This window comes from Marmota monax, unplaced genomic scaffold (genome assembly GCF_021218885.2).
Source record: "Marmota monax isolate L192 unplaced genomic scaffold, Marmota_monax_Labrador192_F-V1.1 WCK01_AAM20220418_F8-fsc00001, whole genome shotgun sequence".
In the NCBI taxonomy this organism is placed as follows: domain Eukaryota; kingdom Metazoa; phylum Chordata; class Mammalia; order Rodentia; family Sciuridae; genus Marmota; species Marmota monax.
Window position 1 is genome coordinate 59,670,666 of NW_026693777.1, and position 27,953 is coordinate 59,698,618.

The 27,953-nt window shown below is 40.0% G+C and overlaps 1 protein-coding gene across 1 annotated transcript in view; it reads right to left on the bottom strand.

Annotated features, from left to right (window-relative positions):
- Myo1e (myosin IE) overlaps window positions 1-27,953 on the bottom strand; it is a 191,099-nt gene that overhangs the window by 75,710 nt on the left and 87,436 nt on the right. Inside the window, exons 4-7 of the mRNA XM_046460896.2 lie at window positions 24,689-24,783; window positions 8,819-8,906; window positions 4,716-4,805; window positions 2,869-3,000 (exon numbers count right to left, since the gene is read on the bottom strand). Of these exons, the coding sequence (XP_046316852.1) occupies window positions 2,869-3,000; window positions 4,716-4,805; window positions 8,819-8,906; window positions 24,689-24,783 (405 nt within the window). The remainder of the gene's footprint in view (window positions 1-2,868; window positions 3,001-4,715; window positions 4,806-8,818; window positions 8,907-24,688; window positions 24,784-27,953) is intronic.

Here is a 27,953-nt window from a genome sequence, read left to right on the forward strand (position 1 = left end):
GGGTCAAACCCAGGGCCTCAATGCAATGTAAGCAATATTCAGAAAAACAGAGAGCTCCTAGCTTTGCTTCTCCATCTCTGTCAAGTTCCTCATGCGGTCTTAGCTCCCCTGTGGCAAATAGGTGGCCTCAGCGGCATTATTGAAAAATTCCAGGACAACCTGTGACATCAGGTTCCCTTTGTTGTGTTTTTTTTTCCCTGTCTACTGAAAATGTTTGGTGACACTCCTTTCTTTCCCTACTCCCCATGTCGTGACACCCCCCTCCACAGAAAATCTTAAGCTTCTCCAGAGATCTTCACTATAATTGATTGTAGGACTATCAGCAAAAGAATTTCTGCAAGAGAGTTCAATATAGTTAAACTTCCTGTTTCCTGTTGCTCTATCTTACTTCACCAGCCAAAAGAGATCAGCACTTCAGGTGCTAGTTTTTCACAAATATTTATGGACTATCTAATACAAATAACAACATATATAATAGTTGGTAGAAGGGGTTTGCAAATGCAGAGTGTGATAAGAAAGACAGGTCCTTTAACAAGGCCTCTGGCCTTGAGCTGAGCTTCACAGACAAGTTTACACTTCAAAGATAGAGAAGATGTTACTAATGGGGCTCCAAGGTAACAGCTGGCCAGGGGAGGGAAGAAAGGGGAGAAGAAGCTCCCCCCTCCTCAGGCACTGTCCTTGAAGGGTTAACCTGCCCAGAACAGTGGAAGAAAAAGCTGTTTTTGTGTGAACTTCTGAGCCCCTCCCCTTACATGGTGGGTATAAAATTCTGAAACTGCCTGAACTCGGGGTTTGAGGGTTACTTGATTACAACGAAAGCTATAACCTCTGAACATGTCTGCAGCCAAATAAACCTGCTTCCTGTTTCCTATTTGGTGTCCTGCCTCATCTGTCCTCTATTCCACCCCCACCTGCAACAAAGAACGTTCCTCAGCTCTTTCAAACTTCTCCCTTCAGATCACATAGTCTTTCTCACTAGTATTTTCCAACTTCCCTTTCTCCAACTCACCTATCTACAAACATGGGGCTCTTTACCTTTGTTAAAAGCTTTTCTTTGACTCTGAACTTCCTCAGGGTGCATAATCTACTTCCTCTCTGATTTAATTACTCCTGAATTTTTAAAGTGGAGCTGGCCTCCCCACTCTTCTCACTATAGGGTGCACACTAAAAAACTTGTAGCTACATTTCACCATCTTTCCTTACCACTATGGCAAAATTCCTCTCCTGCCCACTTTCCAGTAGCTAAGCCAATTCTTAGTCCTCAGATCCCTGGCCAGCCCCATTCCCCTCCAGAGCACAGAGCATTAGAACCGGGGTGGCCCATCCCCCTGAGACTTCCCTTGGCTTTGGGGACACATCCGGATCCTGGGCTTCCTTGTTTTCCTCTCACTACCTTCATGCCTCTCATCTGTGGAGGACCTAGGCATCTCTGGGTCCTGCATGGGCATTATTTTTCTCTCCACACTTACTCCCATGGAGTTTCATCTATTTCACATCTTTGAGGGTTAGTGTTTGTCAAACTCTGATACCCCTGAGCTCTCTGTCCCCAGCCTCTATTTTGGTATTTTTTGATCTGCCTCCTAGAGGTGGGTGGGGCCTGCATTTATTGAAAGGGATCCTGACATCCATTAAACACTTCTGTCTAGTACTCGATAAATAACATATTTGCTGTGTGTGATATGCACAACCATTTTCATTCACTTCATAAATATTGCTTTGATTAATACAATTACATGCATAACTGAACTCAGAGAGGCTTTTGGTCATTTATGTACTTTTTCAACCAACAGACACCAACCAAAAGAATGATCTGCCATCATTAAAAACATCTTGTGGCCAGGCATGGTAGCACACGCAAGTAATCCCAGCAGCTCAGAGGGCTGAGGCAGGAGGATTGCAAATTCAAAGCCAGCCTCAGCAATCACGAGGCACTAACCAGCTCAGTGAAACCCTGTCTCTAAATAATACAAAATAGGGCTGGGAATATGGCTCAGTGGTTGAGTGCCCCTGAGTTCAATCCCTGGTACCAAAAAACCCTCCAAAAAAACCATCTGTGCATTGAAGAGATTGTTAGTTACTCTCAAGGATCAACTTCCTTCTAATCCAGTGATCTTCAAACCCAAAACAAAACAGTTACCAGGCCTTTCTTCAAGAAAACTAATATGGACCCCTAATATAAAGATATTAATAAGTAAACCCAAACATTAATAATTGATAGGACATCGTTATATTTTTAAATACTTAAAAATATTTTTAATACAGCTGATTCATATGGTTGTTGAAGACTGGAACATGATTTTAAAAGCATCCTGTACACTGCTCTGACCCCAAACTGTCCCTGGCTTCTAATGGTCTGAAAGGAAACTTTCTGAGCTGGCATTAAAGATCAGTTCTCCTCTCCAACAGTCCACCTGCTGAAAAGTCTGCCCTGCAAGCTGGCTGAGGCTGGCTCATGAACTGGCTTTTACCTCTCTGGCTTTTGGTTCAGTCACCCAACTTCCCTGATAGGTGCCCTCTCCACTCTCTACCCAGGGCTTTCCCCACCTTAACATCTCCCCTTTACCATCCTGGCCAAATCTCTCCATATGAATTCCCATTTGGCAAAGAAACAAACACTCCTACTTCTGTTTTGAAGTTATGTCAACATTTTTTTGATTATTTAACTTTCAGGGAATTTGCCTTGTCACTCCAATTAGAACTTATTTCCCTTGATGGCAGGGACATTTTTAAGATCCTGCATATGGTAGTAATGAAGTCTCTTCAGCTTGTTAAACTGTCTACACTTGAGGACTGAGAGAAAAAAAAATAAATAAATATATATTAATATGGAGGAAAAATAAATGGGAAAGAAAAGATATAAAGGGAAACCTGGTAAAATATGTGAAAACTCCGCTCTCCAGGGTTCCTCATCACCACCCTAGATTTTTCCAGAAGGAAGTTGGAGATCTTTCCACCATCTGGTTCCCCACCTGGACTGAACTGGATTTCAAAGTATTTTCCCTGCAAGAAAGTTAGGGATTTCCTTTAATGGTTGGTAAACAAAAACATAATGCTGCAAATAGGTTTTGAATACAGTATATAATTCAAGGAAATTCATAAATGAGAGACATGTTCTGAATTATTCCTAATTCTGGCCTAGACTTCCTCAATTTTTCATATCAAACAATAACCTGAGCTTCTGTCCAATCACACAGTTCTGCATTCAGAGAGAATCAATCCTTCCAACCAGACTAAATAAGGATATGCTATATTCCCTGCCCATTTTCCTCCAGTAGTTACTTGCCTGCTCAACCAAAAGGTATAAAGAATGGGCCAGAAAATCCCTTGGTACACTTAATCTAACAACAGTGAACTCTGCCAACTTGTTTCAGAGGAAGCGAATTTCCCCTCTGGCAGGAGGTGAGGGGGAAAGGATGTGTACAGCCCATCTATACTTTTCCCATCCTTCCAGTGGGATTATATGAAATTTTGTAATCAGATAGATAGTAAATGATGAGTTTTTGTTTTATTTTGTCCTGCTCTCTAAGGAAGGCAAAGGAATGGATGAAGGGTAGCTAGAGGGCTGAATCTCATCGATTCCACTTTTATGAGGCAGGTTAAGAATGACAATTAGGGAAAAAAGGTCAAGCGGAAAATATGTTCACATTTTCTTTCTTATTCTATCACCTAGAAACTTCAGGATAAAACAACCCGGCACTAGCCAAAAGATATGAGAGATAAACAAAGGAGCAAATATTCTGAATAATCCTGGGGAACAAGGAAAGTGAAGGTGAGCCTGATTGACACAATCCACCAGGGAACTTGACAATTATTGCATGAGAACATGGTGAAGCTTCTCTTGGAAACAGAAACTTCCTTCCAAAATAAAGAGTAAAAAAGAAATTGTTTTTCTCTGAATTTCCCACTATTTATTTAAAAATGGCCCAGTATCAGCCTCACAGATGGCTCCTCACGTGTTTTAGTGCCAGACATAATCTATGGTGAAATAAGATGCAAAATCTATATAAATCAGGCTATGGGGTAAGCATTTGTTTCTTTGTAAATGTGGCTTTCTATCAAGGGGATTTTATTCCTGTTCTCTAATCTACCACCTCAGGAGACACCCAGACAGAAAAATGTGGAAATGGGCATTCAGAACAATGCATGGGTTGACATTTTTGTAACCTTGGGTACATAAGCCAGTGAGGAGGCACTCTGTGAGGCTAGGTCCAGTCACTTCTGAACCCATAAAGTGAATGCATAAAGCCAGAGAGGCTGGGTGTGCAGTCAGCTCACTCTGACAGGGGAGGAAGTTTCTCTCCATGCAACCAGTCAGTCCAAGGATCTGCTCCTTTCACAGACCAAGCTCTGAGGAGCAAAATCATTGCTGGTGGGCAGTGATCTCTGAGATACCTATTGATTCCATTCATTTCTCTAGGGAACAAGCAAAACTCCTCAGGAACCAAATCCACCACTTTCATCAATTTTTATTTCTTCAGTAAGGCAACTGCTTTTGAAATTATCTAGTTTGCATCCTTGAAGCTCAAAAATAACTTTAGTCAAAGATTAAATTGGAGCTTGATAACATGCTGCTTTAGAAAATAAAGGGGAAATTGACAAGGTGGCTTCCTGATGATATGTGAAATGCTCTTATTTCCTTTGGGACCTAGGACTTAAGGTAAGAGCATCAACATCATCAATTAGGCAAATTTCTCTGAAACAGGGATGAGACTTACAAATCTGCTGGAGTTGTTGTTTCGGACAGTCTTGGCATTCCCAAAGGCCTCCAGCAGCGGATTGGACTGCAGGATGATGTCCTTCACATGCTGTCACAGCAAACAGACCACAGGTTAAGGAGGTGCAGACACCTGCCACACATGCGAAGCTGCACTTTCCCTAATGTCCTAGTTTCTGAATGCTGTAAGGAGAGAAGCCCCAAGTCATGTATCCCTGGGAATTTCTCGAGAATCTATTCTTTCATGGCAACAGATCTCACCCTGTATGTGCGACTGGGTCTCCCAACTCCCTTGGCTTGATGCAGGATCCCCAGGAGCCAGGTTGCCACTAATAAAGCAGAATCCACAAATGTTCCTGATCTGGACCTCTAGCTAGTGTGGCTACAGCTTCACTCTGCACTTCTGAGTGTGCCAGGAGTCACAGCAAGTAAGAAAGTGAAGCAACAAGGGGCATCTCCTTGCTGTTGTGATTAGTTTTTCTGATCATGGCCCTTCCCAGCTCCTCCCCTGCTCAACTACAAGCAAAAGCTACCTTAAGGGAAAATTAATTAGTATCTCCTCCTCAAAGTTTTAGAAATATAATCTGGTGTTCCTCAAACTTTAATGTGCATGAATCATCTATGGATTTTGTTAAAATGCAGATGTGGATTTAGCAGGTCTGGGGCATGATCCAAGAACCTGCATTTCTAACCAGCTCCCTGGTGCTGCTGGTTTTGCCAGCATGGATCCACACTTGGGCCAATGCTGGATTTTGTGAAATAAGTCCTAGTCTCCTAGAGGGGAAGAATTTGGTTTTCAAAACACCCAAGTTCTATGCCAGACTTAAAAGTGTGCAAAACACACCACGGACATAAGACAGTTCAATAGATAGGATTTGATGCTGGAGAGGTCTTTCAACAATGAGTCATTCCTTGTACTTCTAATTATTCACATGCTATGGTTAAACATGTTCCAGAAATAACAAGTCTTCTGGCTTATGCTCTTTAGCTACTGACTAATTCTAAGCCAAGAGCTCTGTATCACTGTCCTCATAGGAAAACAGGAAGAGAAAAATCAACATTAACCGTCTGCAATCCGACCACTAGGTCATGGGCTGTGGCAAACAGGACTAAATAAGGCACTCAAGACGAATCGACCATTTAACAGCCAAAGTGCTCCCTCGGCACCCATCTGAATATTCAGAAGATTAGGTATCTCAAGAAATGAGGACTGGTTCCGTCCAACTTTGGAATCATTGATAGCAATGGCACCAAGGGCAAATTCTGGGTGGTCCCTCCATGGGGTCAAACTCAGAAAAATATTTCCAATCTGTCTAGTCCTTAAAAACTCGTGAATCATTATAAAATTTGCTTTTCTTTGTAAAATAAATTTTGAGTTTATGGATCTTCTGTCTTCTGTTTGCTGGCTAGATGTGCCTACACCACTCAAAGCTCTCAGCTCCTCTTAGGAAAGGAATGAGTGGAAGGCTCTTCTATCTCTTCCCTTCTTTGATTAGAAACTGTTGTTGTTTTTGTTGCTGCTGCTTCTGCTGCTGCTGTTACAATTGTTTGTTTTTGTGGTGTTGGGGATTAAGGCAAGAGCTCAAGCCTCCAGGTCTAATCAGAGACTTTTAAAGTGAGTATGGTTTTGCATGTATGAACTTATGAACTATCAGTGATGTCCAACAGAATTGGAAGCATGTGATGAAGTTATCAAGGAAAAGAGAAAGAATAAATTAAAGAGCAGCCCACTAACAAAATAGCATTCTGATTCCTGCCTCCACATTGGCCCTCTAAGGACAGAGTCATGTGAATAGAGAAAAGCAAGAGGACTGAACCACACCAGACTCACGGGTTGAAGGCTTGATTCCAAATACAGTGGTGTTAGAGGTGGGCTTTTTGAAAACGTTTAAATCATGAGGCTCTGATCCATTAATCCATTGATGAATTAATGATCTGAATGGATTACTGGGAAGTGAAGAAACTGCAGGAGGTGGGACCTAGTTGAAGAGAGTGGGTCCTTCTTGGGAGCATACACTTGGGAACTATTATCTTGTCCCTAGGCGCCTCTCTCTCTCTCTCTCTCTCCCCCTCATCTGTCTCTCTCTCTCTCTCTGCTTTCTGGCTTCCATGAGGTGAGCAGCTTTCCTCTGTTATGCCCTTCCACCATGATGCCCTGCCTTAACCGCAGGCCCAGAGCAATGGAGCCAGTTGACTGAGGACTGAGCCTCTGAAACTGTGAATCAAAATAAATCTTTCTCCTAAAGTTGTTTTTTCTCCAGTATTTTGTTACAGTGATGAAAAGCTGAACACAGTTGGTTTAAATAAAACATTTAAAAATTAATTTCATCGGTTTCATTTTACTTTTTGTAAATATGGCTACTTAGTAAACTTAGAATTATAGGCATTACTTGCATTCACCTCCTCCTGGACAGAGCTAATTGCTCTAGAGTTTCCTTTTTCTTCAGAGAAAGAGGTCCTACTGAGACCCTTTCAGTTTACATAAGAAAATATGGACCTTAAAATCCTTAAGCTTTCTGGTCTACTAGGTCATTTAAGTAGTAAATTAATAATCAGCAAACTAATTAATAAAAAAATTTAATTTATCTTTTTTTTTAAAAGTCTACAGTTCACCATGGCAATAACATTCCTTATTAAATGATTCTGATTTTTAAAAATTAATCTTTAGAATTGATTCTACTTTGGAATAAGAATTATAATTTTTAAAAGTTCACCAGCACTGTGTGCAGTGAAGAGCACTATACTTTGGGACAGTCCCCTCTAAACCTTAGCTCCTGATCACCATCACCCCCTGCTCCTTGGGGAGCTGGCTTTACTAGCTTCTGTCATTGTTGATTCTGCTACCACAATCAGTGACAGAGAATAGATGAAGCTGATCTACCCAGTTCATCTCTCTATCTTCCTGACTCTGTTGCTTCTCTGCCAGGGAATTCTCCTTATCTTCTCATCTGTTGTGAATTTTCTGATGTTTTCTTCATATTCGCTAATCATTCCTTCTTCTTTTCTCTTTTCCCTTTCTTTTAAAATTTATAAATTTCTTGAATTGGCAATTTGTTCAGAGTCCAATATAAGTATGTGAAGGGTGTACAGGAAGAGTACAGCCTCTCCCAGTCTCCCAGTGCCTTCCCTAAAGACAACCTATTTCTTGGGTATCCTTCCAGGGAGATGTAATGCATATCCAAATAAATACTGATGCATACTCATTTTTCCTCATATTATATAGAGGGTTTGGAACCTTGCTTTTTGCAATTAATGAATATATCTTGGAGATCATTTCATAGAACAACATGAAGTCTCATTTTTATGGCTGTATAAAAATCTAATATATGACAAACCACAAATTATTTCACTAGTTGCTTATAGATGAGCATTTGTTTCCAGTTTTCTGCATTACCAGAAAATGCCACATATAATTTTATATATGTATCATTTTGCATACCTTTCAGCGTAGCTGAAGGATAAATCAAGACATGCACAGTGGCTAATGCCTGTAATCCCTGTTACTTTGGAGGCTGAGGTGGAAGGATTGTAGGTTTGAGGTCAGCCTTGGCAACTTAGCTAAGCCCTGTCTCAAAAAAAGAAGAAATCATTTTAACAGAACTACTGAGTCAAAGGGAGCATGTGTATAAATTTGATAGATTTTTCTGAAATGCCCTCATGAAATAAAGTATACTATACTAGTTCATGTTCCTGCCAGAGCAACACATGAGAATGACTATGTTCTCATGTTCTTGCCAAGAGAGTTTAAAACACTACAAGAATTTTGTCAATCTAGTAGGTAAAAATACAGGTTTTTTTTTTTTTTTTTTTTTTTGTAGTTTTGTTTCTTATTATCATGACAATATGAGCATATCTTCATGTTTGATTAGTAATTTATACTTCATTTTCTATGAGATATGGTTTGTTTATTTTCCTTTTGGACTGTTTTTATTGATTTGCAGAAGCTGGCATGTCTATCTCAAAATGATATTTTTTTACAGACTTCCTGTTTCTTGGTTATAGAACCTTTTCCATGTTAAAAAAAAATTCTTTTAAAAATAGCACATGGGATCTTTCACATTTCCAAATAACACAAGGTCTCAAAATGGGTCATTACCAACTTACCTGGACTTTGGGGCCTCCTCCAGACACTCTGGAGATATAACTCATGATGTATTTGGCAGCCACTGTCTTTCCAGCACCACTCTCACCACTGAGGAAAGAAAGACAAAAATGTCCACCAGTGAAGTAGATCATGACCAGCTCCTTCACCCACCCCAACAAATAAAAAGAAAACAAGTGACAAGAAATTCAGCAAAAATATGTACATTATGGGTCCTGAAAGGCAAACCATGCAGGATGAGGTCACCCTCATGGCTATGTGAGCAACATGACGCTAATTAGAGTCTTGCTAATTACCATTCTGCACAGGACAGACACTTAAGCATTCTAACTACTCAATAATAGGGAACATGATTAAGAAAATTAGGGAACATGAGAAGGATAGAATTCTGCAGAAATTATAATGGCCGTCCATTAAGCTTTCTGATCTACTAGATCATAATGTAGCACCATTTAAGTAGTAAATTAATAATTAGCAAACTAATTAATAAAAAAACATGTAAACATGGGGGGAAGGGATAGGAAGTACTGTTAGATTCAAACTACCTTCAAAACATCATTACAAAAATATGTTTAGGTAGTACAGTAGTTTAAGCCTTGAATTCCAGCAACTCAGGAGGCTGAGGCAGGAAATCTCAAGTTTAAGGTCAATCTCATCATCTTAGCAAAGCCCTAAGCAATTCAGTGAGATCCTGTTCAAAATAAAAAATAAGGCCTGGGGATATAGCTCAGTTGGTAGAGTGCCTCCTTGCCATGCACAAGGCTCTGGGTTTAATCCCCAGCACCACAAAAACAAACAAACAAATAAAATAAAAAAGGGCTGGGAATACAGCTCAGTGGTAAAGTGTCCCTGGGTTCAATTCCCAGTAAAATAGATAGATAATTTTTTTTTTTTTAAATTAAAGGGCTGGGAGTGTAAAATGCTTGCCTAGTATGGGTGAAGCCCTGAATTTAATCCCCAACACCACAAAATAAATGAATAAAAATAAAATAATATATTTATAAAAACAAGACTAGAAGTATTACAAAATATTAGCAGAAATTTGGGTCCTAGCCAGGAGACCATGGGAGACTTTTTCAGTTTATTATTCTCCAAACTTTTTGTAACAATATGTTACTTTTGTAATTAAAAAGAAAAAAGACAAAGTAGGCACTCTGAGATTTCAAACTGTGCCTTGAACAAGCTTCCTTATTTTAGAAGTTCTAAAATTAAATGATGAGGCAATATTAATCACATCCTGAGTAACAGACTACCTTCCGTTTGGTAGCTTAACTGCCTTTGTTAATAGTCTGCTCTTCAAAATCCCCGTTTTTTTCCTTCAAAATCCCCTGAATTAATAATTCAAAAACATGATGAAGTCAGATTTCTCATTTTCCTATTGGTAGGCTTTGTGTTGCCATGATAGAATTATACCATATAAAATGTTGGAGGACTTCATATGAAAAACAAAACAAAACAGGATGCTACGAGTTCATAAGACAATATAGCTGTTTGTGCTAGGTGACAAGAATTTGGTGGTACACCACAAATGTTCTCCTATGAACACCCAGCCTGATGAACTGTCATCAATTTCTGAGTTACCTGTGAGAAGAGGAAACTCTGACTAGGGTACAAAATCAAGCAAGTTAATCCCCCAGCCCCAAGTGGAAACTGGAATCAATATTGAAATAATTTGATATCTCAAAGCCAAACAAAACAAAATTAAAATAGCCATTTCCCAAAAGTCAGAACTTTGTTGGATTTCTTTGAACTAATACATAGTATGTTTAAGAAAAAAGCTTAGGTGAGAAGCAAGGGAGCCATGTTCTACTTAGGACTTGTGACCTCTGAAGTACTGAATCCATCTATGCAATTCATGTCAGGCCTGAGCTCCCAGGCTTCTTGGTCATGTGAACAGGGAAGCCAAACTGAAATTTCATAAGATACAATGTCAAGTAGAAACCCAGAATCTGGGATGAGGTGTCAGGCTGTTTACAGAGGATATGCCTTCCCCATGAGGAAATTATTCCTTTAAATGGTCAACATAATCAAAAGATTTATATACTAGATACACTTAATACATGCACTCTCTCTCATTTGAAGCTCAAGTTTTGTCAACAATAAAACTTCATTTTCTAAGCTATAACAAGGTAAACATTCAATATTGGAAAATCCAGGAGTACAAAGGCACAACCACCAGTGTAACATTACACAGACATTTAAAATAATTATAAAGACTTCGAGGCAACAAAAAAGACAGTGTAGCTAAGGTTAAGTGGCAATCTGAGCAGAAGATTATGTATCTACATCATCTTTCTAACTATGTAAAAGTAATGTGGGAAAAAACTGAAATGGAAAAAGAAAACAAATGATATTTCTGACTTGTTAAGGAAGCTGGTTGACAATTCTTTTTTTTTTTTCCCTTGATGTGATTTCTCCTACTGTTCATATTGTTTTCTCTTTTTAGACAAGCAATCACACATGTATTTCAGATTTTTTAAAACAGCTTTTCCAGAAAAAAAAGAGGGATCACATCACAAGATAATCAATATGCATCAATTCTATTACATTATTATTAAACTTCCCTCATATCACTATGAGGAAACATTTTCTAGTACATTTTCCTTTGTTTTTTGGTTTATTTTGGTACTGGGGAGTGAACTCAGGGTGCTAAACCACTGAGCCACATCCTCAGGATTTTTTTATTTTTATTTTTTTTAATTTTGAGACAAGCTCTCACTAAGTTGCTGAGGGCCTAACTAGTTTGCTGAGGCTGGCTTTGAACTTGTGATCCTCTTGCCTCCAACAAGTGTTTGTTTGTTTTCTTGTTTTATGGGGCTAGGGATTGAACCCAGGGTCTTATGCATGTGAGGCCAGCACTCTACCCACTGAGCATATCCCCAGCCCTCATAGAACAAGTTTTAAGAGAGAAAGAAAGAAACCCAGAAAAATCCTAGTAGAATTATAAAATAAAAGTTTAGCTATTCACCCCGACACTGCCTTTAATATTATGATCAAACATGAAGTATGTATCTCTTTTGTTAGAGGCAAAAGAAAAGAGTAATGGGAAGTTAAATAACTATTCTCTTATATTAACATAAGTATGTCAGGTCCAAAAAATAGGACATCTACGTTCCCAGTAACTGTGATCTTTTTCAGTAGATTTAAAATAATTAGTTCTGGCTGAACATTGATGTGCGGAATTTTTATTTCTCAGTTTCAATTTACAGATACTTAAGTTTCATTAATCACAGCCGGTAATTTGCTCAAACTATCATACAATGATGAGATGTTAGATAATTACCTGAATTTTATAGGATACGCAACAAGAATCATGCTGGCCTATAAGGGAGGGCAAATGCTGTTTCTTCCCCTGGACTAAAACCCAAGTGAAAAGAAGGTGAAGTTATCAGGCAGATTATACAGAATAACCCTGAATTATTTACTTTGCATCTCACAGCAATTAGAACAATTTGTAGCCTTTCCTGATTTAATTAGCTTTAGTGGACTTCTAAAGAAAACAAAACAAAACAAAACCAAGTCCAGAAATTAGGAAAATGTACCATGCTAGATTAATAGCTGGATTCAGGGAGTATGATTATTTCTTTGAGTCAGGTTAAACCTGATCAGCCTTTCAGAATCCTGGAGTATTTTAAAAATGCCCATGGTCAAGACCCTTCTCCAACCTGCTGAAAGTTAATCTCTAAGAATAGTTTCTAGAAATAGGAATTTTTAACTAACACCCTAGTTTGGAATAAACCTTGTTGGGAACCAGCCCAGCACTTTAAAACCAAATATAAGAAATATTAATTCAAGTAGAAAATAATGTAATGTTTGTGCATGTTAGCTTTAGAAATGGAAACATGCACTAAAATTTCAAAGAAAAAGTGTTCTTGGAGAAAAAGCTATATAATAGTATATTAATAATTGGATGGAAGGACTATAATGGTTTATCTGAGTTAGAAGGTTATTCCTCACGTAGTCACCAATAGTGTTTCCAATTCGTTTTGATTTATTCTAGCAAAAGTAAAAATAGAGCTGAGGCTGTGCCTCAGTGGTACAGTGCTTGCCTGGGATGCATGAGGCACTGGGTTCAATCCTCACCACCACATACAAATAAAATAAAGGTATTATGTCCACTTACATCTAAAATAATACATATTTTTTTAAAAAAAGTAAAAATTTTTGCTTTTGGCCCACCCTTCTTCCCACTACTGGAAACTCACCAGTCTACTCCCATCACTTCATTCCTGGTTTCAGAATACTTCTACTGGTTCTCCATCCTGGTAGCTACTGTTTCCTTGTAGCTGACTTAGTGTAACTGAAATGTTGCTTTTTTTGCACTTTAGAAAGGACAAAAACTTAAAGCAAAAATTCTGCGTGTACTTGTTCACCTTCTATGCATGTTCTAGGCCCCTCCACATGGTAAGCTGTGGTCACAGTGAGACATAGCTCTTGCCCAAGAGGAGCTCACTGCGTGATGGAGCCTGAGTGTACACAGGCTATCCACAACATAATGGAGATGTGGGCATGGTTTTAAGGAGTACCAACAGGAGGCACGAGAGGAAAAGACAGAAAAGTCCTACAAGCAGGGACACATCAGCATCAGCGAGCACTTGAAGCCCCAGGTCTTGGCCTCAATTACTCTTCATTAAAAGGAACCAGGGCTTCTTTGGAAAAATGGCCAATGCCAGGGCCAAAGTGGGGAAAATACAAGGTGGGTCTGATATATATATAAAATTATGCCCCAAACTAAGGAAATGTCCAGCAACTGATGTGAACATATCAAGCACCTAAGAACCAGTTTGGTCAAATCAAGAGAAATAATAATACTGGATTATGATCTTTGGAATAAAATAGAAGACCCTAAATCCATATTGCTATAAAAAATGAATCAAACAACAAATAGGGGACACAGGAAAGCTCTTTCTCATGATAGAACACTAACAAATAAGTGTGGAAGGAATGATGGGAAAAGACTGCCACACTTGGCCACCATCACACAGAAGACCAGTTTGGGCAGGAGTCTTCTGTGGATGGTGAGTGAGCCTAGTGGGTGGAGCTTTGAAGAGGAGCAGGATGTCGTCATAATCTCAGAAGACATCCCCACAAAATACTAACATCATAAAAGAAAAGCACAGTGAAGTTAGCCAGAAGAAGCCTGGAAGATGCCCACAGGTGACCACGAGCACAGCATAGTTTGCCTGGCACTCCTGCCCAGAATGCAGGTGCAGAAACGCTGGACAGACCCAGGCTGAGGTCAACTTATGGACCTTCATGCCTAAGCACTGTGGAACTACAAAGGGCAGAAAACAGAAAACCCAGAGAATAAGATAGAAAGGTCAGCAAGGCGTGAGAAAAAGTAGGAGGATAGACATTCATCATGGGAGCCACAGGTGAGGAGACAGACAAGGCAAAGAAAAGCCCCACTGGACCTATTCTTCTCAGACCCTCTTTTTTTGATATAAGAACATGATAGTTCTGAATTTGACTCTTTTTTTAAAAGGTATAACTGCAAGGATAGATAAAAAGGAATAGTTTTTTTTTTTTAATATATTTTTTTAGTTGTAGTTGGACACAATACCTTTGTTTTATTTATTTATTTTTATGTGGTACGGAGGCTCAAACCCAGCCCCTCACACGTGCTAGGCAAGCACTCTGCAGCTGAGCCACAACCCCAGCCCCCCAAAAGGAATAGTTTTTTTAAAGATAGTCTTTTTTAAATTTTAAAGTTATAAAAGAAAAATAGTTGTGATTGAAAAATAATCTGGAAGATGAGAAATAACACCAATTCCAGGAAATATTTAAAAGGAACACTAAAATATATGCAATAATTTGTAGCATGTATCCATTGAATGTTTAATGAGCACCAAGGGCTGTTGTCAGTGCTTCACGTATATCAATCATCTTGTCCAAATACCGCCCCCTCCAAAGTGGGTACTATTATTATTTCCATTCATAAGCAACTTGCTCAAGGACATTTAGCTAGCGAGTGGCAGTGTGCTATGGTTTGAATGTACCCCAAGGTCCATTGTAGAATCCTAATTCTCAATGGGGCAGTATTGGGAGGTGGGCCCTAGTGGGGTTGGGGCTGGAGCCCTCATTAATAGATTGATGTTTTTCTCCCTTAAGTTCTCATTTAGTGGGAATAGATTAGGTATCTGAGAGCCAGCTGCTATAAAGCAAGATTGGCCCCCATACTCCCTCTCTTATTTGCCCTCCCACTCTTTCCATGTATTTTCATGAGTTGAAGCAGCACAAGGGCCTCAACAGAAGCCACTGCCAAAACTATCATCATGCTCTTAAACTTCCAGGTCTCCAGAACCAGGATCCAAAATCTACTCAGGTACTCAGTCTCAGGTATTTCTGTCAACACAACAGAAAACAGCAAAAACACAAAGCTAGGAAAGGACCTAGGCAGTCTTGCCCTGAAGCCTGAGCTACACTGCTTCAGATGAGCATGAATATTTAAAATTCTCCCACAGCTTGGACAGTCAATTAAAACCACCAATGTTTCCTAAGTAACTGTGTGAATCGCACAGTTCATAGTATGATCAAACTTTTAACTGCTCCTGAGTCTTCACTGAGACACGCCCATTTAGGCAAGCCTTCTGCCAGAAACATTTATTATCTCACACACAGTTGGAACAAACAAATAACAGCCTGCCTCACTGTGATCACAAGACAAGATAATGCTGTTAGAATGAGAAGCCACATCAAAGAATGTTCTGGGCAGCCCTCTCCAATGACTACTCACAGACTCTGTTCCTGGCAGCCCCATGGACCTGGGACTGAAGTCAATCGGAGGTGATACACCTCTGGGGGACTACAGGGTTGATGAGAGAGGGGTCCTCTATCAGACCTTGAAATCACATTCAAATACAAATCCTCAATACATGCTATTTTGTATAAAATTCAGAATCACACAGACATGTTGAAACTGCTGGGCAAATGATGCAGATTTATTCCTTAACGCATTGAAAAAAGTGTGACTAAGACAAAGAGCTGTCATTTTTTCCCACTCCCAGACAAACACCCAGCTAATTAGTGCTGTCAGGCAGACAAAATTCTCATCTAGTCTGCCAAGAAAATGGCCCCATGGCAATGCTCATCTGAGCCCAGCCTGATGCAATAGAAAGAACCCAATGTTTAGTCTGAAGACCAAGTGTAAGTTCCAGCTCAGCCACTTACTGCCTCTATAATTCTTCTCAGTGTTACTAGCAGACATTTTACATCATAGTTTAATAATACTTTTCATGCACATTTTCTTCATTATCTTTCTTTATATTCTTTTAAGGTATTAGTTCCCATTTTTCAGAACAAGTGACTGAGGCTTAGAGAATTTACCCCTTTAAACAGAACAGAATAGAGTCCACTCTGTGACTCACCCCAGAGATCTTTCCATTGTACCTCATGACTGTGGGTGGCAATAGATTAGTACCAGCTAACCTAAAGCCTGTTGGCTCAAAAGAACAGAGAAAACTGGAAAGAGTGAACCAATAGAGTTAGGCCGCCCTGGCTGGGAACACAGCTTTGCCATATCTTTTGATATCTGCAGGGGTCTTAGAACCAATCCCCTGGGGAGATCAAGGGATGGCTGTATTTGCTTTGTATCCTTTAATTAAAGCATTTTCAATCTTTATGACAACCTGGCAAACTAGGTATTACTATTACCCTCTTTGCAGATCAACAAACTGAGTCTCAGAGGCAATGAGACCTCCTCATGAAGCCCCCAGTTAGTCAGAGGTGGGAGTTGACAGGGCCTCCCAAAGCCAGGCTAGAGGGACAGCGAGTCTTCAGTCAATGCTGCTTAGGTCAACGAGACTGGGTGGACCAACAGAAACTCAAGAGCGCCTTGAGCAGAGTCCCAATGCTAATAATAAAAAGTCCCTGAAGTACATCAAAGACAGGAAGACAGCTTGAGAATCTATGTGACACCTGATGGTGAAAGGGGAGGACAGGGTGGAGACACAAGCCAGACACCAGAAGTCTTGCCTTTCATCTTTACTACTGCAAATATTAGGATTCCAGTTCCAAAATATCTTTTGAAGCAGGTAGGTCAGAAATCTTAGATCTAATAATGACAACAATCTCCTTTTTCTCTATCAAAATTCTCATATTCAACCAGTCAGCAAATCCTATTGATGAACCTTCAAAATATCTCTCATGTCTTTATGCTTTTAAAAGCATTCAGCATCTATGCAAGATACAAGATACAAAGACTTTGTGAACTATTGTTGGATACATTTAAAACAAAATGCCCTACTCATGGGGCGGGGTGGGGGGCTTCAGGATATTTCAAACAAATTAATAACTGATAAATATGATGCTTTCAAATTGACATCACAGTTTGTAAACATTCTAAGGTGGCAGGAGCTGGTTCAGGACCAAAGTGATAGGAATTCACTTTTGATGGCTGCAATAAAGCTGCCACATAAATGTTCTCTGAGGCCCAGCGTGCCTCCAGAGAGGTCAGCCGGCAAGAGTTTCAGAAAGGCCTCTGGACACACTGCCAAAATCCTGTCCAGTGATGAAGAGATGATTAAGAATATCAGAAGCACTTACTACTTCTTTCCTTTTACCACTCCGTGACTATTTCATTAAATAGATTTACATGGTTGTCTTTAATATCCTCAAATATCATATATGTGGTTCTCTTACACAAATCCAAATTCTGGATTTTAGAGAACAGAAGATTAATGAGCTAAGCAGATATGGGCTGTTTGTCCACTGGGTGCACAGATATCTACCAAGTCTTAAGGTGCTCATGTTTTTTAATGATGCTAATATATTTACATAGCTGCTGTTTCCATGTTGGCATGGCCCGGAGTCCACATTCACTTGTTCATCCATTTATTCCTTCACAGGCTTATTGAATGTCATACACCTTCCCTTTCCAACTCAGATCAGTCCATACCACAGCACGAGATTTCTGTATTCCCTCAAGATCCTATCTACTCTGGCCCAATAGACTGACCTTTGGTATCACGTCCCTGCTCAGAGACCTTCAAGACATCACCAAGACCTACAAACTTATGTGCAGGTCACCAGCTTGTCCTTCAGGGGGACCTGCCACAAATCAACCTTATATTCCCAAGTCAACCAATCCTGCACGACCATACAAATGCTATGTGGCCACAGTTGAGAAACTGACCATAGGGAAACATGAAAAGACATGGGAGACTGAACTCTGACTCCCACACATACTCAGGAAAGTGGTCCAGGTATGGCTATCTGGTATGTAAATGCATCTTCACTTCCCAGTAAGATACCACGATCAACACATCAATAAGGTCATGTTTGTTTATTTAAGTCAGTCTAAATGTTGATTGTCCTCCAATTCATGACACACAACTGCCAGTCTCCTGGTTATGCAGAAAGAACATCAAGGCCAACAACATACAAAGAGCTGAGTTTAGAAAAGTACCTGTGTTTTGTAGGGGGGATTTAAGTCCAGAATAACTACCCTCATTTAATGTCCTAATTTCTGTCTCAGGGTATATGGCAGTTATTAACATCTCCATTAAAACATGGGACATTTGAGACATAGAAGCAGCACTTACCAGTAGGACATAGAGAAAATGTATAAAGTTTGAAGTCACACAGGGATAAGCTCAAATAGGCTGTGCCATTTACTGGTTTGGCCATCTTGGAATTCTCTTAAGACTGATTTTCTGGGTTAACTTTGAGAAAGAGTAATGCTATTACAATGAGGATTATGAAAAATAACCTATACGGAGAGCACCAGCAGAGGGCAGACACTCAGGGAGTACACATTGCTTGGCTTAAAGGTGCTAAACAGAGGAGACCTGGAATCAGAATTTCAAGAGCCTTAGCCCAGAATCAACTAAAGTAACTTGGGAGCTTGAGAAAAGATACAGATGCCCTAGGCCCCCCACAAATCAGTTCAAACAACCTCTAGAGGTGGCGCCTAGATATCTGTATAGCCACTGAGCTAATAAGGAATTTAGAAATTGGTTAAAGAAATTTAAGTTATCTCTGGAAAGTCAAATTAGTGAACACAAGGTGTAGTGGATGAAATCAGCACCTAGAGATGCCATCTCTCTGACCTGTCTGCCAGCATATCATGAAGGAAGATCTGGGAACATCTGTGGCCAATCCTAGGTTGGTAGGACAGTACAGGACAACAGTAGGGGCTTCATCTACATGGCGTCAGGCAGGAAAATAAAAGCAGAAATGGAAGGTTTTTTCTCCAAGTAAAATGGCTACTCTGAGGAGTAGACCAGCACCCAACATTTCCAGGTGGAGTTAAGTGCCATCAGGCCAATCGTCCCTTCACTCTCAATTCAACCCTCCGTTCAGCCTTCTAATGGTGATTTGTCTCTTCTCATGGACTCTGTTCCAGAACGAATAACCAGCATCCACAGGCAGGATTCTCCCTACATCATGACAAACTGGGGTCAGATTCACACTGGTTTGTGAGTCTGGATGACCAGCTTGGTCAGACTACCTTAGGCTGCCCTATTCGGGCCATTTTCACAAATCGAGCTGGCTGGCATTCATGACTCAAGACCAAAACTTCAGTGGAAACTGGTGCCATCTTCTTCCTTGATTACTTTCTTTTAAAATTAAATTTGTTACACTGATTTCTAATCCAGAAACAGTCAGCTGCCTGTCCATCCTGTCACTGTGCTCGCTGCTTTAAAACCAGAGTAAGATTGTGAGGAAACTGGCAATGCTAACTATATGGGCTGTGGTATCCCATCCACACTCACTTAGACAGTCATGCCAGGGAAGTTAAGGAAGTGAAGGTCTATAAGAATGCCGTGGAAATTACATCACTATTCACTTTTTTTTTTAAATATTCTAAATAATGCTGCTCAAATTCTGACTCTGTCTAGCCATGGCAGAGTCCCCTAGCACAGGAGAAGACTCCTCTTCCAGCTCTCATGAGAATGGGTTCAGTTTTGTCGGCACAGTGGTGCAGCCTGTAATCCCAGAGGCTCAGGAGGCTGAGGCAGGAGGATCACAAGTTTGAGGTCAGCCTCAGCAACTTAGCAAGCACCTATGCAACTTAGTGAGACCCTGTCTCAAAATAAAAAAATAAAAATTATAAAGGCTGAAGATGCTCAGTGGTTAAGTGCCCCTAGGTTCAATTTCCTGTGTCAAAAAAAGAAAAGAAAAAAGGGTTCAGTTTGTTTTCTGATCATACATTTATTTAGGCAGGCAACATTAGATCCTGCCTCTGGCAGACCAAGCACCCAGCTCATTCAGCACTATGGCTACAAACCGGGGCCTCTCTATAGGACATTTCTCTGTCTTCCCTTCCTGTTAGCATTATTTGGAAGAAAGAATCCCAAAGCCAGGAAACCTCAGAATTCATCTGTTCAATCAGTTTATTAACAGATTTAATAATAAATTAAATTAATGAGGCCCAAAACAGTGTTGGGTGTGCTGCCTGGGGTCAGAAAACTGGTGAGAATGACCACCAGCCACATGCCAGAAATTGAAAATCTACTTTCTCAAAGCAAAGGAACCACAGTTTCTGTATATATATTAGTTGTTGATGGACCTTTATTTTATTCATTTATTTATAAGCAGTGCTGAAAGCTGAACCCAGTGCCTCACACATGCTAGGCAAATGCTCTACACCACTACAGCCCCTCTTGAATACTCTTGTAACTCAAGAGAGGTTGGGCTTTTGGCCTCTGTACCTAAGAAGTGACTTCCAGGCCCCTGTAGATGTGTCTTTGATGGCCCAGGGGCCTGGACCAACTCAACAATGTAATATTTTGGAATATACCTCCAGAGGAAGTTGGAGATTAAAGGTACTGCCTGGACCTTTAGAAGATCTAGAAATCAAAGGTCAACCATGCAGGAAAAATGTGACCAAGCTTAAATAAAAACTCTGGACACCAGAGACTTGCATGAGCTCCCCTGGTTGGCAATGGGTACTGTCACATATTGTAGTTGAAAGAGAAACACATCCGTGACTCCATGAGAAGGCATGACAGGAAACCTCACATTTGGACCCTCTCAGACCTCACCCCATGTGTCATTTCTTTTGTCCAGTTCTGATTTGCATTCTGTTGCAATAATAAAACTGCAATCCTAAATATAGGGTTGTCCTGAGTTCTGTGAGTGGCTCTAGTGAATTACTAAACCTGAGGGTGCAGTGGGAATTTGTAGCCAGCTGATCAGAAGGGAGGGTGAGGAGGACTGAGCCCTTCACCTGAGTTTTGCTTAACTCTAAGGAGTTTCTGAAGCTCCCTCTTCTACCATCTCCTAAATTAATTGCAGCCACCTTAACAGGAAACCCTTGGGAAGAGATCCTTGAAGTCCCTGCCACCTGAACAGCTGGAAAAAAGGATGCTGGAAGCAGGACATTTGCCCACTTCAGTGCCTGTGTATCCCACAGTGAGAGGCAGCGGGGGATCTGAGCACGGAAAAATCGTGGGCCAGGTGAGACTGAGGCAGCTTCCACACTGCAGCAGCATATGCAACAAGCCCATTCCCTCCCTTCCCATCCTAGCACACCCCCAGAAGAGGAAAAGACTGAGGAAGGAGAAAGGGCACAAGGTTCTATAACAAACTTATCCAGACTCTCAATAAGTTCAGTTAGGAAAACACCTCCCACCTCTCTAGTGACCAGAGACCTCAACTCAGTGTCTCACAAAAGCACTTTCTACTTAGCAACCCAAGTCTCCCAGTACTCCAGTATGCCTCCCCAACGGGAATAACCTGCATCTAATCAAGCATTTGGATCTAACTTCTAATTTATAGAAGAATCAGTTACAGGAGTAAATACAATGAGACCATGTGAAAACAATTAGACACCTCCAGGAGGTGTCTGTAGGAAAACTGGCTGGTCTCTCCAAAAAAAAAAAAAAAATCAATGTCAAGGGGGCCCCTGGGCTTTCTGCTATGGTAGGGGGCCTATTTAGCATGCACAAGAACTTGCATTCAACCCCAGCAACAGCAGTGAAAAACTTTGTCATGAAAAAAAAAAATGTCATTAAAAAAAAAAAAAAAGTAGCAGTAGGGGAACTGTGGCAGGATAAAAATAAACTTTAACATTCATAACCAAATGCACCCAACCTTCCTTGGTTTGCATAAGCCAGCAGGGAAGATCATGTTTGCAGCAATGTGAATATAGACTGCTGTGTTTTAGATGATATTGAATATTTTTCTTTTTCAGAGATGCATGTGGAAATATTTAGGGGCAAAATGTTATGAAGTCTGTATTTACCTTGAAATACTTGAGATCCGTATTTACCTTGAACTGCTTCAGTGCTCGTGTTTTGTAGCTTCAATTTTGGAGCCATGTATATGGCTTTTACACAATTACAAAACAAAATTCAACTTAAAAAGGTTAAACCACTAAAGTGGAAAATGGAATCAAGGTTAGATTGATGCGCAAATGACAAAGAGAAGGAATGTTTTACGTGAGTTTAAAAACCCAATATTTTAACTTTAAATATGGGGAACTTGGACAAAAAGAACAAAGAAACTTAAAAATGAATTCAGTATTGCTATAATAGTATTAGGATTGTTATTTTAAAGCATTAGCAAAATTACTTATTTGCTTTATCCTACTATATGTATATAAAAACAAAGACAGTATAAAGTAGTTGTGTTAATATCATCAGGATCAAGATTTTTGACCCAAGAGAAATGAGTTACAAATATAGAAACTGAAGAAATGTTCAAACTCTACCATCTTCAAAATGAACTCGTAAGAGCACTATGAACTCATATTTCATTGTTCTCTTTATAAATGTCTATACCCTAGCTTGTCTTCTGAAAACTAGAAGTACCAACAACACAGGGTATTGAGAATTCTCGGTGCCCAGATTAGTGGTTTGTAAATACCATGTCCCACTAAAATGAATCAGGAACTCTTGGAGAAGTGGCTGATTCTTGTCTTGGGCAAGAAATGTACAGGATGAGCTGGGAACATTTCAGACCCTGAAATCATCAGATATCACTAGGGACATGGCAAAAGGACATAATAGCCAATGAAAGGGCTCTCACCGGTCAAGAATAGAATCATTTGAGCCTCCAAAAGAGTAACTGCAATATAATTAAGTAGGTAAAACATTTAAAATTCACTAGTTTGAAATGATACTGAAAATAAAAACACATTACCTTGGGAGGTTACTAGGGCAACAACTCATTACTTTGAAAAGTGGTAAGTAAAGAAAACGAATCGAGCATTTTATCTCGTTTCCCCATAAAGACTGCATTTGAAGGTGACAAAATAACTCCAACGAACACATGCAGAAAAATAATAGAATTGAAAAATAACTATTTTTTTTTTAACCACTAATAAGGAATAGTGGTGAAATGAGAATTAGCAATGGATGTATCCATTGAGAATCTGAACATCACATGAAGAGAGATCAACGGGAATTAAGTCCTCAGCATCCAATGAAGTGTTTTGGCCAAAAAACTGAATCTGAATCTGATCAAGTTTTTAGATCTAACTACCATTTTACAGGAAATCCGGGGAATGGTGGAATACTTAAGTGTCATCACAGGACACAGTCAGTGCCAGACTGTAGAAGGCAGTGCTGGGCAAACAGTCCCTTTCTTTAACAAATAAGTGCCAAGAAAACAAAGACAACAAAGGAGAATAGTTAACAATTAAGAGATTTCAGAGATGTAGCAACCAGGTGCTATGGGTGGGCCTTGTTTGGATCCTAAATGAAAACAAGCCAGAGAAGAAGAAGAAGGAGAAGGAGAAGGAGAAGGAGGAGGAGAAGAATTTATAAAACAGTCACAGAATGGGAATACTAATAATATTAGATGACAAAATAATTATCATTTGTTGGATCAATCCTAGGGTCCTGCATGTACTAAGTAAGCAAGTACTCTGAGCTATACCCCTGCCCCAAGAATTATTCTTTGTAAGGTATGTACCTCTCTTTTAGAGGTGTATTCCAATTATTGACAAATGAAGGAATTTACTATCTAGAATTTGCTTTAAATAATCAAGTGGGACAGGAGGGGAGAACTAAATGAAACAAGTCTGGCCACATATGGATAACTATGCAAAGTAGATGGCAAATACAGAGGGACATTTTATACTGCTCTTTCTAATTTTGTATGTTTGTGAGGATCCATGATAAAGTTAAAAAAAATGATCAGGTAAAGAAACTAAAACAGGTAGTGAAGAATAAAATGATTATATTTGGGGTCCTTTTTATTGTTTGCTTTTTTGGACAAAATGTTAACTGTCCAATTCTAAGTGATGGGAGTATGGATATTTATATTTTCTATATCTATGTTTGAAAATGTTCATATCAATAAATAAATTTAAAAGCACCTAAACCCAGCCAACACTCAGAACCTGGGTCAGGTTAAAAGGATTATGAAATATAGCTACAGATACCCACTACTGGCATTTATTAGTAATGTCCTCAAAAAAACTCAAACCAAATGACAGAATAATATAAAAAAAAAGTTCAAATTTGAACTGTAAATTATTAAGGTCCTAGAAAGTGGAACCCAGAGACAACATAGTGAAACACAGTTACTATGCTTGTAATACTAAGGTTATCATTTCAGAGCCAAGTCACAGTACAGTCAGATGAAGGGGAGATGCTTATGATTTCCATCCAGGGTCACGACAGCATCTTTGCCCCCATGATCAGAAAGGTCTGGCTGGTACTATGTGCCCTAAAGCCTCAATGTCTTAAGCAACAGGGCAAAAACAGCAACCCTATGGAAACTGAAAGCTTTTATGATCTGGCACTCAATGATGTCGAATTATGAAATAAACCAGGACAAAGCAGCCAGGCTGCTTGTCATGCAGACACATTAACCAGCCTGTGACATCAGAGGCTGTTGCAAAACCACCGCTTCCGGCAGAACTCTATAAGGACAGTGGCACAGCGTCCTCCCACCTACTAATATGGTCTTTCTCATACCTGATGATGACGCACTGGTTCTCTCTGTCGATGATCATGTTTCTGTACATACTATCTGCAAGGGCATAAATATGTGGTGGATTTTCATACTGTGCCTAGAAAGGCAAAAACAGAAACAAAACCAAAAATACATGTTAGAAAGAGCAACACACTGAATGCTTTTATTGGCCTTGGAAGTGAACCCACCACTATATAGTTCCAATGCCTATAATTACATGGTAAAGTTTGCATGGTACAAGAATTTATAAAATATCCCTAGTTTACAAAGAGTTACACCCTAAGAAAATTTAGATGGAATCTGGAAGGACACTTCCTGGGTATGTGTGTGACTCAGCCTTCAGACATGACCCAACGTCTTTGGGTCCTTCAACACCACACCCTTCCACTCAAGCACGCCTCTGTAAAGAGGTTTTACTGCTAAATGTTTCTGAAGGCACCTGGGCAACAGGTCAGAAGAGCCCAACCAAAAACTTGGGTTTGATTTTGAATAGAATTCTAAATTCCTATGTACATTTTTCTTTTCTTTATAGATTCTGGGATCTCAGAGGAAATTAAGTGAGACTGTGGATTTTCCATAAGAAAAAGCAAGGAGGTGTGGTTCTTTAAAGGGATAAACTAGTTTGGCCAGTAGGGGAAAAATATTCTGCTACACCAAAAATTCCTGGGTTTATGATTTAGTCTCAGGAGACTGCTTAGCTATGCACAAATACAAACTAAAACATTTTTCTGTACCTAATAAATTCACTGTCTCAGCCTGACTTCAGCCCTGCTCTATTCAATTTCTTGGTGCCCACCTTTACCACTCCCTCAAAAATTACCAAAAAGAACCAGGTGTGGTGGCACTTGTCTATAATCCCAGTGATTCTTGAAGCTAAGGGAGAAAGATATCAAGTTCAAAACCAGCCTCAGCATCTTAGTGAGGCCCTGAGCAACTTAGAGAGACACTGTCTCAAAATAAAAAAATAAATAAAATTAAATTAAAAAAAAATAAACAAATAAAGGGCTGAGGATGTGGCTCAATGGTTAAGCATTACTGGGTTCAATCCCTGGTACAAGAAAATTACTAAAGAGAAAAGCACTTCACTGTGGTGGATAGCTGGATAAAGTAGTCTTAAATTTAAGATTACTAGGGCTGGGGATGTGGCTCAAGCGGTAGCTCGCTCGCCTGGCATGCGTGCAGCCCGGGTACGATCCTCAGCACCACATACAAACAAAGATCTTGTGTCCGCCGAAAACTAAAAAATAAATATTAAAATTCTCTCTCTCTCTCTCTCTTTCTCTCTTAAAAAAAAAAAAAAAAAAAAAAAGATTACTGAACCTCAAAGTTAAAAGAATACCAGATCCAGGATGAGCAGACATTTAGAATGCTTCACTGGTTCCCAGCTCTGAAGTGGGGTTAAGAATGCTCATGCTATAAACCACACAGAGCACTAATAACAGAGAGTAACAGAGAAGATGGACAGGAAACTCACTTTTGTAAAGGTAAAGCAGAACCTATTCCATCTTTGAGCCTTATCACTTACTACAGGAAAAGGGGCCTGGCTGAGAAATTGCTGCCCATTGCCAAGCTCTAGAAGACCAAATTTAGTGGGGAGGAGAAGGGGAGTTGGTGCCTGCACACAGGGCAAACACTGGTATATCCCATGCTCAGGGCTCCCCAGAGGAACTGCCCAGTCAGAGCTGGAAGCTATCCTGGGACTGGGTGACTGGAAAACTTTACTCAGGGACCAGAATAGTATGTTAAACCTGCCTTCATTATCAGAAGAGGATGCCTGACTGGAACCTCATAATAGAGTCTTAGACCAGCTTCTCCTAACCCAAATCTTGCTAGTTCAATATTGTTTTAATGTCACTTTGAAAACAGGGAAGTAGAGGATTTTAAGACAGAAAAGAGGATGGAAAATGGAAAGAAATGGAGTGGAGAGAACACTGGGGGTAACCGAGGGAAAGGTGTGGGCAAGTCACTGCCCAGTGAGGCTTCCAAGCTGCTGAATGAAAGCTAGTGTCTCCTCTGTACTTCTAAATTGGTTTCCCATCTAGGATCTTACTGAGCCTCTGAGCTAGCTACCTGTGAGAATTACAGAGTAGGCATTTCCCATCTCCTGAGACCCTAAAATCAAGGAGACCCGACTTCAAATCCTAGCTTGGTAAATTCTAATATGTCACTTTTTTTTTTTTTTTTTTTTTTTTTTTTTTTTTTTTTAAAGTTTATTTTTTTAGTTGTAGTTGGACACAATACCTTTATTTCACTCATTTATTTTTATGTGGTGCTGAGATTCGAACCCAGGGTCTTGCACATGCGAGGCGAGTGCTCTACCACTGAGCCACAACCCAAGCCCCTAATATGTCACTTTTGAGCCTCAGTTTCCTCACCTGTGAAGTGGAGGTAGACATAGTAGGATACAGCCAGCATCCATGGATGTTTTATTAAAGTTGTTGCATGCACACACAGTGCATGGTACTCAGGAACACTGTTACATGGTACTTTATAACACTGTTACAATTAGCAATTTAAAAAATTATACACAGTGGCATATCCTATAATCCCAGTGGCTTGGGAGGCTGAGGCAGGAGGATCCCAAGTTCAAAGCCAGCCTCAGCAAAAATGAGGCACTAAGCAACCCAGTGAGACCCTGTCTCTAAATAAAATACAAAATAGGGCTGGGGATGTGGCTTAGTGGTCAAGTGTCCTGAGTTCAATCTCCGATGCCCTCTCCATCCCCCTGACAAAAATATTACATTTCAGCCAGGTGTGGTGGCACACCCCTGTAAAGCCAGTGGGACTTGGGAGGCTGAGGAAGGAGGATCCTGGGTTAATGATTTAGTCTCATGAGACTGCTTAGCTATGCACAAATACAAACTAAAACATTTTTCTGTACCTAATAAATTCACTGTCTCAGCCTGACTTCAGCCCTGCTCTATTCAATTTCTTGGTGCCCACCTTTACCACTCCCTCAAAAATTACCAAAAAGAACCAGGTGTGGTGGCACTTGTCTATAATCCCAGTGATTCTCGAAGCTGAAGGAGAAAGATATCAAGTTCAAAGCCAGGCTCAGCAACTTAGTGAAGCCATAAGTAACTTAGCAAGACCCTGTCTCGAAATAAAAAGAGCTGGGGATGTGGCTCAGTAATTAAGACTCCCTGGATTCAATCCCTGGAACCAAAAAAATTCTACATTCCTATAAAGACAATTCTTTGATAGATGAATGATCTAAAAGGGACTCACAGGCAACAGCCCTTTTCAGAGAACTGGAAGGAAACGCAA